Source organism: Pempheris klunzingeri, chromosome 7, assembly GCF_042242105.1.
Source record: "Pempheris klunzingeri isolate RE-2024b chromosome 7, fPemKlu1.hap1, whole genome shotgun sequence".
Classification (NCBI taxonomy): domain Eukaryota; kingdom Metazoa; phylum Chordata; class Actinopteri; order Acropomatiformes; family Pempheridae; genus Pempheris; species Pempheris klunzingeri.
Genome location: NC_092018.1, coordinates 15748509 through 15759526, shown reverse-complemented (window position 1 = coordinate 15759526; position 11018 = coordinate 15748509). Strand labels below are relative to the sequence as shown.

The window sequence follows — 11018 nt, the reverse complement described above, 5'->3', positions numbered from 1 at the left end:
TGTGCGAATTAGAAATCAAGATTTCAGCATCTCCTTCAATTTTCCCCACTCTTTTGAAAACTCACAAGTCCTACTTGTAGGTAGTGTTTTGTCACAAGTCCTATCCACAAGTGCTGGAGTGACACAAGACCTCAGAAAAGGGCATTCATCAGATTTCCATTATCAATGCTCATCATATTTTCATGTATTAGAAGACTATACTATTCATACTTGAAAATGTACAAACATAAGTAATCTTTTCTATGAAATTATTTATTTATTTATTTATTCAATGTCTTTCTCCAAACCAAATCAGTAACTTATCATATGATAACTGAAGAGTTTGGACTGACAGATCAGAGGAACTCATGCAGCATCTTAATGCACAGTTTTTCATGTAATAGCAGGGAACAGCTGATTATTTATACAAAGCTCAGCAGCTATGATGACTCATGCTTTACTTTTTTTTCCCCCCCAGTGCTCTTGAATGATACAATGATTCACAGATCCAAACAAACATTCTTGTTATTTGTGTGCCAGCCATCTGATTCCCCTTCACACTGCATTTGTCTCATGTTTCTGCTATACATGCATCCGCCATGTGTGTAAGCTATAAACTACACACACACACACACACATGCTCAGGTTAATCACTAGTGTCTCCCCAGTGGATGAACCCCACCTGTCCCAAGTGAGAATGCAGTGGTCCTGCCTCTGGATACAACACCGGCAATTAACGCATAAGAGAGCTGATCATTCATGCAGCCCACTTGATTTAAGGCACCCTGAATGCACGAGGGGTGTGTAATGTCATCTATTTGATCCCACTCACATTAACATACTGTAAACTGTGCAAAGTGCAAGCCGGATTCTTTAAAGGAAGAGGTGAAAAAGCATGTGCTGGACCGGAGGCCAATCTATGTGGGCTCTGTGGGAGCCGCGGAATGAGATTTGTACGACTTTAACGTGGATCAGTGTTTTGTAATGAATGGTTTTTTTCCCGGCGGTGCGCCTGCCTATTATTAGCTACGGAGGCCTCACAGTAAGTGGAGGTGGTTCCATGACGGTCAGAGCTGCAGCTCTGCGACGCACCGACAGGCTTCAGATCAGCCTTCGTATTTCTGGCAATGCAATCGGACTTACCGCACTGATCCAGGGGACCTTTTCCTGACACATCTGCGGTCGGCCGCCTATTTTCAAGCCTCGTTCACCTTGCCAAGAAGATGAAGTTAAATACGAGCTGCCGTCAGGTGCAAGCCGCATCCGATGGAGCCCAGCGTTTTGTCTCGTTCATCGACCAGCCCCATGCAGCACTTCCTTATGTTGCGGTAAGAGGGCAAAGCCACATTTCTTACACGGGAGTCAAACTGGTTTTTTAGGTCCTATTCGCTGTTTTATTTTTGCGATTAGTGAGATAAACAGGCTCGAGAGTCCCTGACGGTTTGTTACATAACGTGTAATGCAGCAGAGCCTCATGACTAGTGTCTCGGTGGTGGAGGGACTGCTCGGTCCTCCTGGTAGGATGAGCACAATTTTATCATCTTTGCTGTGGGTGATAACTGAGGCTGCACGCTTATTCACCGGCGATTTATCCGGGAGGATCATCTGTAGGCTCTGTGCGGCTTATTTAGAAGATCTGACCATATCAAAAAGAGGATGAATTAAAGCGGGAGCTGCGCAGTGTGAGACTCTAACAGGAAAGGGCATGTGAATGAGCAATATCAGAGGCGGTGTATCTGTGTAGTGTCATGCAGGCCCTGCCTAAGGTCAGACTGTCAGATGTTTTTGTATGCATGCCTTAAAGGAGGTGGGCCCTAGCCTATAGGGATGCACTAGTGCCGCCAATGAAACGCTCATTTTATGAATGGCAGCAAACGGCCAGTGACCATTAGAAGAAATCATAGTAACCTGAAATCATAGATCCACTGTGTACAAGTATACAGCATGCTATAGAGATGCATGCTATTTTCTGATTGCACTACCTCATCTTAGAGAATAAGACACTGGGGTGTAGTGTTGGTCATAGAAACATGTGATGCTTCATGAAGGGGGCCGGTTGTTGCCTTCATGGAGGTCTTTGGGGTCCAGACTGGCAGAGGGACATCAGGAGCGTCTGACCTCATTCATAAGAAATGATCTAGAAATGTAAATATGAATGACTCTTCTGATCAAAGGTTGCAATTCCTAGTGCAGTAAGTCTGTCAAGGGGAAAGCTGCTGCGGCAAATCTCAGACGGTGGCCTGGTGTTTGAACATGTGGACTGTGGATGTGGGAGTGTGGGACCTTGATGGTCCCTGTCCTGTGTGCTGTGGTGGCTCAAGTTAGGACTAAAATAAGTCTAGACCACCAGACTAGCGTGACAGTAGCTGTTTATGTGCTGCTGCTGCTGCTGCTGCTGCTGCTGCTGTATTTGTTGAACCAGTAGAAAAAAACATTATCAGTGCAATTGACGGAGGATTGTCTGATAAGATGTGGCACGTAGAGACAAAGGCTACAGTTCCCTTGGAAACCAGTCCGGCTAATTCACCATTTTCAAGAGACAGAAATGTTCTGTTTACCTATTCCCTCCATTTAATGAAGGTGTATTTGTGGATGTCCGATTATTAGTACTCACTGTTATGAATGAGGGCTGTGGTAACTGAAGCTAAGCTTTAAGGTAATGTCTAGATTATAATATGGGATTGTAGGCTTGGATATGGTTGATAGAATTACATAAATATATGGGTAGAATCGATTCAGCCTTTAGCCAACAGTATGCAAACTAAAGAGTTAATTTTGAAATAGGTTCTCAGTTTTTAAAGTGAATGTGCTTTTGTGGAAGTTTGTCATATTATTTTGCAGATCTTGGTCATGTTGTAAACTCTTTCAACCTACCCCAAAATGCATCAACCCCTTTTTGTTTGCTTGTCCCTTTTAATTTTTTTTCTATATCAGGAACAAGGACGGGGAACTTGTGAATGGGCACAGGGAAGTCACAAGACCATCCATTGATAGCTCTGCAGGCAGAACAAGCAGTGCAGATGAGGAGTAGTCACAGTGTCTAATATCCGTATTGATCCATGTGCCTGTACTGTTCAGGACAATAGTTTAGGATTTCTGGTGCTCACGCAGTTTTTTATGCCTCTTTGAATGTCGTCAGGTCCCAGCTGACAGATTCTGATATGGACTATGAGAGGCCAAACGTTGAAACTATCAAGTGTGTGGTGGTAGGAGACAATGCAGTTGGAAAGACCCGCCTTATCTGTGCCCGGGCCTGCAATGCCACACTGACTCAGTACCAGTTACTTGCTACACATGTGCCCACAGTCTGGGCAATTGACCAGTACAGAGTCTGCCAGGAGGTGAGTATGCATCGCAACAAGATAAATCTATACACGGATAAATTAGAAACACACCAAATGTGCCTCATATGTACATTTAAGCTTTAAGCTTAAATTATTAGTGACTCACAGAAACTGATGGTTGAATACCCCTGAATGTATCATCTCTTATTAGGTGTTAGAGCGCTCCAGAGATGTGGTGGATGATGTCAGTGTGTCCCTGCGCCTCTGGGATACTTTTGGAGACCATCATAAGGACCGGCGTTTTGCGTACGGCAGGTGAGTTATTGTAAAATTCAATGTTAGTCAACCAACACCTTCCCTGGTGCCTCCTGAATTGAGAGAATTTATCCTGCGTCTTCCTTTCAGGTCTGATGTTGTGGTACTGTGCTTCTCAATCGCCAACCCCAACTCTCTCTACCATGTGAAGACCATGTGGTACCCTGAAATAAAGCACTTCTGCCCCCGTGCTCCTGTCATCTTGGTGGGCTGTCAGCTGGACCTGCGCTATGCAGACCTGGAGGCTGTGAACCGAGCACGCAGACCTCTAGCTAGGTAGTGGGATTTTTATTTGAACGCAAGACTAGGACATTTTAGAGAGGTTTGCTTTGATGTACTCGTTTTAGTGCCAGAATTGCATTTTGATGTAGTCTCTTGTTTTTCAGACCCATTAAATCCAATGAGATTCTTCCTCCAGAGAGAGGCCGGGAGGTGGCCAAAGAGCTGGGAGTGCCATATTATGAAACCAGTGTTGTTGCTCAATTTGGAGTCAAGGACGTCTTTGATAATGCTATCCGAGCTGCGCTCATCTCACGCCGCCACCTGCAGTTTTGGAAATCTCACCTCAGAAACGTGCAGCGGCCTCTCCTTCAGGCGCCCTTCCTGCCACCAAAACCTCCCCCACCTATAATCACTGTGCCTCCTCCCCCAACCACCACAGAGGAGCATCCCGTCGGTCTTCTGGAGGACCCACACTGTGCCGATGTTATCCTGGTCCTGCAGGAGCGACAGAAAATCTTTGCACACAAGATATACTTGGCGACATCCTCTTCAAAGTTCTATGACCTCTTCATTATGGACACACATAACGAGGAGTCTGAAAGGCCCCCTCGTGGTCCTCTCTCTGGCCGAGAGCTGCTGATGCGTGCTGCTAGCTTTGATGTTTGCGAGAGCAGCGATGATGGAGTCGGGGCCAACCTGAGGGCCTGCACTAGTGATGGGACTTTGAAAGACTCTGAGGGAGGGCGACGGGGCAGACTGCTCTCCTCGTGGAGCCGAGCTTTCGTCAGCATCCAGGAGGAGTTGGTGGACGATCCTGTAACATACAGCCCCAGGCCCATGACTGTGGTTCACATGGACCAATCCATGCAGCTCGGTCCTTTCCGAGCAGTTCTCCGCTACCTGTACACAGGTCAGCTGGACGAGAACGAGAAGGAGCTAATGCACATTGCACACATTGCTGAGCTGCTGGAGGTCTTTGACCTGCGGATGATGGTGGCAAACATACTTAACAATGAAGCCTTCATGAACCAAGAAATCACCAAAGCCTTCCATGTACGGCGCACAAACAGAGTCAAAGAGTGCTTGGCCAAAGGCACCTTTTCTGGTGAGTGGAAATCATTAATCATGTTTTTTTCATGTGTGAGCGGATGCAGGTGTAAGCGACGTGTTATCTGTGCCCCACCTCTGCATTGCAGATGTAGTATTCAGGCTAGATGATGGGACGATCATGGCCCACAAGCCCTTACTCATCTCTAGTTGTGACTGGATGGCAGCTATGTTTGGCGGGCCTTTTGTGGAGAGCTGCACTAAAGAGGTACGTCAACCTACATCACTGACTTGATTGGCTGTGAAATAAGACCAGCTCAAGTACAGACCAGAGTCAGTGCTGGGTAAAACACTTATTCCACATCTTGATTTCCCATGGCATTCTTATTGCCAGGCGATTTATAAAGCATTAGCATTTAAAATTTAATTACTTTAAAATTACACAAAGCACAAAGGTCAGCAAAGATCAATTCATGTACTGACGTAAGTAGAGCACCGGTGAACTATGAAGTCTGTGTACAAAGCATAATTTAATTAAAGGATTGCTGTAATACAATTATGCTGGCTTCTGTGATCCAAACGTACTGTAGTTCTACTTTGTCTTTCTGCCTTAACAGAGAATAACACCACTGGAAATATAGTAATACAGAAGAAATGCTTCTGCAGGTAGTTTGGGATGTAGATACTGTCATTTCAAATTATCATAAACCGCACGGTTCTTGAGAGCTATTTTTAGATGTACTGACCAATAGTCAGCTGTGAGACACACAATGTTTCTCTTTCCGGTTTCTGCCGTTGCAGCAGCTAAAGCAGAACTGAAAAAGTAAAGAACAATTTTGAATTTTTTTACTACATTTTCTGTACTTCATCATATAAATACAAAAGCAAAATGTAGATTTTGTCTCTCTTTTCTTTTAAATACAGCCTTGTACCCCTAAGTCATGACTGTGTCACATGTTCCTGTTTCTAAGGTGCTGTTTCCCAACACAACTCGCAGCTGTATGAGGGCTGTGCTAGAATATCTCTATACGGGGCGGTTTTGTTCTCGACCTGACCTGGATGCAATGGAGCTTATTGTTCTTGCCAATCGTCTTTGCCTCCCCCACCTGGTTGCTCTTACAGGTATTACATTTGGTAAAATTATTACCCTGTAGAGCGCTGTATTATACAAAGCCATTGCCTGTGATTCTAAGTTAATACCTACAGTGACTAGCTTTTATGTTTCTGCCAGAACTGTACACAGTAACAGTATTGACGGAGGCAGCGATGATGGGGGCTGACATTGATGGAGATGTGCTGGTGTACTTGGACATGGCCCAGGTAGTGTGACCTGTCAGTCATCACTAAACAGGGGTGGCGCTTAAAGCCCTTGCATAATGCTTTGGCAAATTGGATTTTTATTAGTGAGGACATTTCTAAGGTACGACTGCTCTGAAGGCTGAAATAATCTTTACCTCTAGAGGGTGGAGCCAAATAAACACATTTTCAGAGTGCAAGTTAGCTATTTGGCAAAATTAGTGGCAAAGGATAATTGGGGCAGTGGGAATTAAGGACAAAAGAGTTTAGCTCAAGTACATAAGTTTGTCTTATCATTCAAACTCAGATGTGCTTCTGGTTCAATATATTCGCGTCAACAGGGTAAAGACCCTCATGACATGTTCATTTTGTGGCAAATGATATGTGTGATCAGTTGCTAATTACTTTGGTGAATATATAACATTAGTTAAAATAGAAGTTGCTTCCTGCATTTTGCAGGTCCTAAATGCTAGAGGAGCCCTATGTCTGGAGCCACCAGATGGTTAATATGGCTTTGCTTATATGTATCTACTGTGTCAGTATTAGTTATACTTTGTCACCTTCAGCTATACTTTCTCAGTTGCCCCACTAATGATGCTAAAAGTAACATGCAAATGCTAAAGTTAGCATTAAGCATAGTCCTAAATGAAGCTCCTGAGTGCACATAATGATAGCTGTTGATCAAAGTCACAAAATGTATATGAAGGTAGAGCCATGCAGATGTAAACATGACAATCTTTACCCAAAATAGCCACTGAACTCTTGTCAGATATAATTGAAATGTTATTTTAGATTCATGCATTAATGACCTTGGCTTTTTAGTCCTGCCCATTTAGGTTTAGCTCATATAATGAGGTGTCTGCATCCAAAGCAACAGCAAAACTACACAACACCAATGCTTGTCATGTACAAAAACATTTCACAAATAGAAAAATGACAGTCAGTGGTTTTGTATGTCGACAGTTCCACGGCGCCCAGCAGCTCACTGGCTGGTGTCTCCACCACATCTGCACCAACTACAACAGCGTCTGTCGCAAGTTTCCCCGAGACATGAAGGCCAAGTCTACAGGTGATCTGGCAGCACATTAGCGACCTTTTAACACCCTCTCATTCATACGTAACACTAATCTGACACACAGCATGGGGTGCCGCACTACATGAGGACTTGCATGTCTGGCGTGGCCATTTGGAACGTAACAGCATGAGCTCAGTGGGCCCATTCCACCTTAGTAAGAGTTATATTTCATTTTTAGCACTTCATAAGCAAAACAATTATTCTATTATATATTCAAGAACTCCTAAAATGAATGGTTACTGCCCAAACTTCAGTAATCTAAAAAGATGATGGTATCGTCTGGTGCTTAGGTTGCCCTGTCTCTCTTTCTGAAATAGCAAAACATCGCACTATGTAGGGAGTGTATAGTGTTGCAAAATCTGCAGTTACATTAGTCCGCTGCACAACAACGTCTTGATAATTTTGCTGTTATACATGATGAGAATTAGGATTGTGGTTCTATGTTAGAATGCAATCATACAGTATATAAGATTGTAATGAATTCCCAGCACTATTATTATTGTGAAAAATATGTAAATATCCCTTGAATCTGTTTCTTCCAACTCAAATGGGCTGCAATTAGTTGTTGTGACCATGCTGAAATGAAAAATTAAATCAGACTCTTGAAAACCCTACTTAGCCTTTTTGAATGCCTAACATGGTTTATTCTGATGCAGAGAACCAAGAGTACTTTGAGAAGCATCGCTGGCCACCCGTGTGGTACCTGAAAGAGGATGACCACTACCAAAGAGCACGCAAAGAGCGTGACAAGGAGGACTACCTATACCAGAGACGGCAATGTAAACGCAAGTGGCTCTTCTGGAACCTTCCTTCCTCCCCTAACTCAAACTCTCCTTCTTCTGGCTCATCTGCTGTCATCTGACCAAGTGGTAAGGCCGGGTCCACTCTGAAGTGCTTCAGTGTGGTCGCGGGTTAATAGAAGATAAGCACTGCTGGCTAGGTATGCCCCAATTATTCAGGCACACACTTTCTCCTCCTGTTTGTTTGCCTCTGCAGTCAAACGACACTCCTCCAGGTTTGCAAGGTCAGCTCAATCTGGCTGTTAAAATAATGAGTTTTGTTCCTTAGATTTTTAGCTTTGGGTACGTGAGACTCAAACCTCAGTGATATGAACCTTGCTGACAAATGGCACAGTGTAATAACAACTCATGTTGATTGTTATATGTTCCAAAAACTACCTGAGTTTTAGGTTTTAAAAACAGGACTCTGCTGGCCCAGAACTTTCCACCTATGATCATAATTATCATCAATTAACCTGAACTGATAACCAAGTGCTGCTTATCAGCTGCAACAACCAGCAATTCAACACAGAACTTCTCAGTCTCAGAGATATAACACTTTGCCCTTAAGTGTTTGTACAATCTACCAAACTATGTGTACAGTATGATCTCATCAACAGGATGTGACAATAGTATAGCCTGCCAGGATTCAGTTATGGAAGTCAGTCAGTCTAAACGTGAAAATACTGGCAAGCTCCTGTTCATTTTTATTCAGTCTTTCTATTTTTGAATGTTTGTGTGAGGCTTGCACAGCCAAAGGTGATGTGAGTCTGGACACACTCAGCATTTACGTATTGTGACCGTGTGATTTGTGGCCTCCTGTCACAAAAGGGCTTTAGTTTACAGGAATGCATTCAGTGTCCTGAGACACAAGAGATCCCAAATCAAGGAAAATACCTGCATTTTTCTGTAAAATGCCAGCAAAAACTAACCAGATCATTATTATTTTCAATGTGCTGCTTGATGAGGCTTGTTAGCGCACATGCTTCCTGAGTCCCTCGGTTCTACAATGAATGGTTCCATCTGCTTGATCACTGTCATCCTGGAAAGCGACACATGTATCGCAAAGCCAATAGCAGTATCTCCAGAGCTAAAGCGACCACATGTACATTACCATCCCTCTGCGACGGTGTGTTTGACACATCTGTTACCAGCGGTGATTTGGCCCTTAGAGATTTATCTTAGTTATTCAGAGGATGCCCCCTGACCGTCTGCAGTTGGCTGATTAAGACTTGCACATGCAGGAGGCTTCCTCATGCCTGGGTGGAGTCATGCATTCTCTCCTACACACCTCGAGCACTTTCTGGACTCCTCTCCACAGAGACACACACAAGAACCTCCAGTAGCAGCATCCTGGTGAACGGCACTAAAGACACAGTGGTGTCATGACACGCTGCAGCAAATGTAAAGAAAGGAAACGGGGAGGATACGAGGCCGTGATGTTTAAAATGTTTCAAAAAGTTGTGAAGATGTTTGGATCCAATCATTCTTCATGATTTGTTTTGCACACCTCACAGTACATGTTAAGGATTGTCATCTACTGTTGTACTTTTGATTGTAGGATGGACTTGTAAGCATGGTGCTCAGTGAAGATGGGTAGTATTGTAAATTGTACAAAATATCACATGAACTGCAAGTAACGTGCATCACTATAATGTGCAGTTACCTATGATTGTGCACTGCAGGCAGTGAGCAGAATCGTACAGTATTACTGAGTAATACATATACTGAATATAGACTTGACTTATCCGACTTGCATTTATTTACTGTGCAGCTACAAACTGTTGTTGAAAATAACTGAATACTCATTGTGCTGACCTCCAGTTACATCTATTATCTACTGTAGTATACATGCAAATCACAGGCAGTTCAAATGAACAGTTGACTTGTAAAATAGGGTTACAGTGCAAAGTAAAGTAGACACATGTTAACATAAATGACATAATGAAGACTTTTGGTACATCCAAAAAAAAAACAAAACACACCGTTGTTATCAAAAAAGTAAATTCTGATGGCAGCATTTGCTATTTGCAGCATATGCTTAAGAAAGGCTTGCTTTTTTCCTGCATATGATCGGTTATACTTTTCCATACAGTTTTTGACTAGACCGATATTTAGAGCCCAACAAAGAGCTTAAGATGTTTAAGTCGTGTGAACCAATTCAGTGACTAAACCAATATCTTGCTTGCATTAACCCCCGACCCAATAACTTCACTGCATGAACAAAACCGATGAAGTTCATTGTCATTTAAAGTGTTAAGATATAGATTAGTGGTGATGCTGATGCTCCAAGCAGTCGCTTTAAATTATACTCAATTACATTAAGTTTTGTCTTTGGCTTGGTAGACATAAGAACTGTCATTTTGAATATCTTAATTGGTCAAAATCTTTTGGCGCATGTGGTCAGGATTAGGCAGAGAGATGAGCCTCCAGAAAGATTGTACTCTCTTGGAGTCGTCTTTATCCTAATTCTGGATGTTTCAATTCATTACACCATATGACTGAGAAATAATGTCCGGTTTTCACAAGAAAAATCCACTTTATTATAATAGTTTAACAGCAGGAGGGTCTGTATTGTTATAATTTGCCTTGGTGGTGTGATTGATAAAGTTCATAGACATGCATTTCATTCCTCAGTGCATTGCATTTATCAGTGAATCTTCTGCTGATGTTTTGCATCTACAACACCTCATGCCTTAATGTACAGTGTAGTGTATGGTATCGAATGTAAAGTAGTGTTTCTGTGGTTTGTAGTTTGTTTGCTATATGTTCAGTTACCATGGTGCTCTCTAGGTTCTCTGTATGTGTGTGTATGCGTGTGTGTGTGCGTATTTGTAAGTGTACATAATCCATAATTTGGATGTAAAGCATTCTGTGTATGATTCGGGGGAATTCAATGTGTGTGCTTCAGTTTGAACACTGCATTGGGTTCATGTCCTTTTAAAGCCGTAAAAACACAAAAGTAATTAAGAAGACTCAAGACCATCAAGGCCACATTAAACCAACACAATGACAAACCAT

General features: G+C 42.9%; 1 protein-coding gene across 1 annotated transcript; it reads left to right on the top strand.

Annotated features, from left to right (window-relative positions):
* Positions 1-1044: 1044 nt before the first annotated feature.
* On the top strand, positions 1045-9911 carry LOC139203695 (rho-related BTB domain-containing protein 2-like). Its single transcript, XM_070833534.1, has 10 exons — positions 1045-1307; positions 3119-3320; positions 3475-3578; positions 3669-3854; positions 3965-4905; positions 4997-5115; positions 5819-5969; positions 6079-6167; positions 7107-7212; positions 7875-9911. The coding sequence occupies exons 1-10, from the start codon at positions 1246-1248 to the stop codon at positions 8078-8080; spliced, it is 2166 nt and encodes a 721-aa protein (XP_070689635.1). The 5' UTR covers positions 1045-1245; the 3' UTR covers positions 8081-9911.
* Positions 9912-11018: the final 1107 nt, after the last annotated feature.

What these genes read in the sequence shown, in the direction of transcription:
- LOC139203695 (XM_070833534.1), top strand. Translation starts at nt 1,246, where the DNA reads ATGGAGCCCAGCGTTTTGTCTCGTTCATCGACCAGCCCCATGCAGCAC. An exon ending in CGGCGTTTTGCGTACGGCAG is followed by an intron (nt 3,579 to 3,668) that starts GTGAGTTATTGT and finishes TCTTCCTTTCAG; the next exon opens with GTCTGATGTTGTGGTACTGT. An exon ending in TGGAGAGCTGCACTAAAGAG is followed by an intron (nt 5,116 to 5,818) that starts GTACGTCAACCT and finishes CCTGTTTCTAAG; the next exon opens with GTGCTGTTTCCCAACACAAC.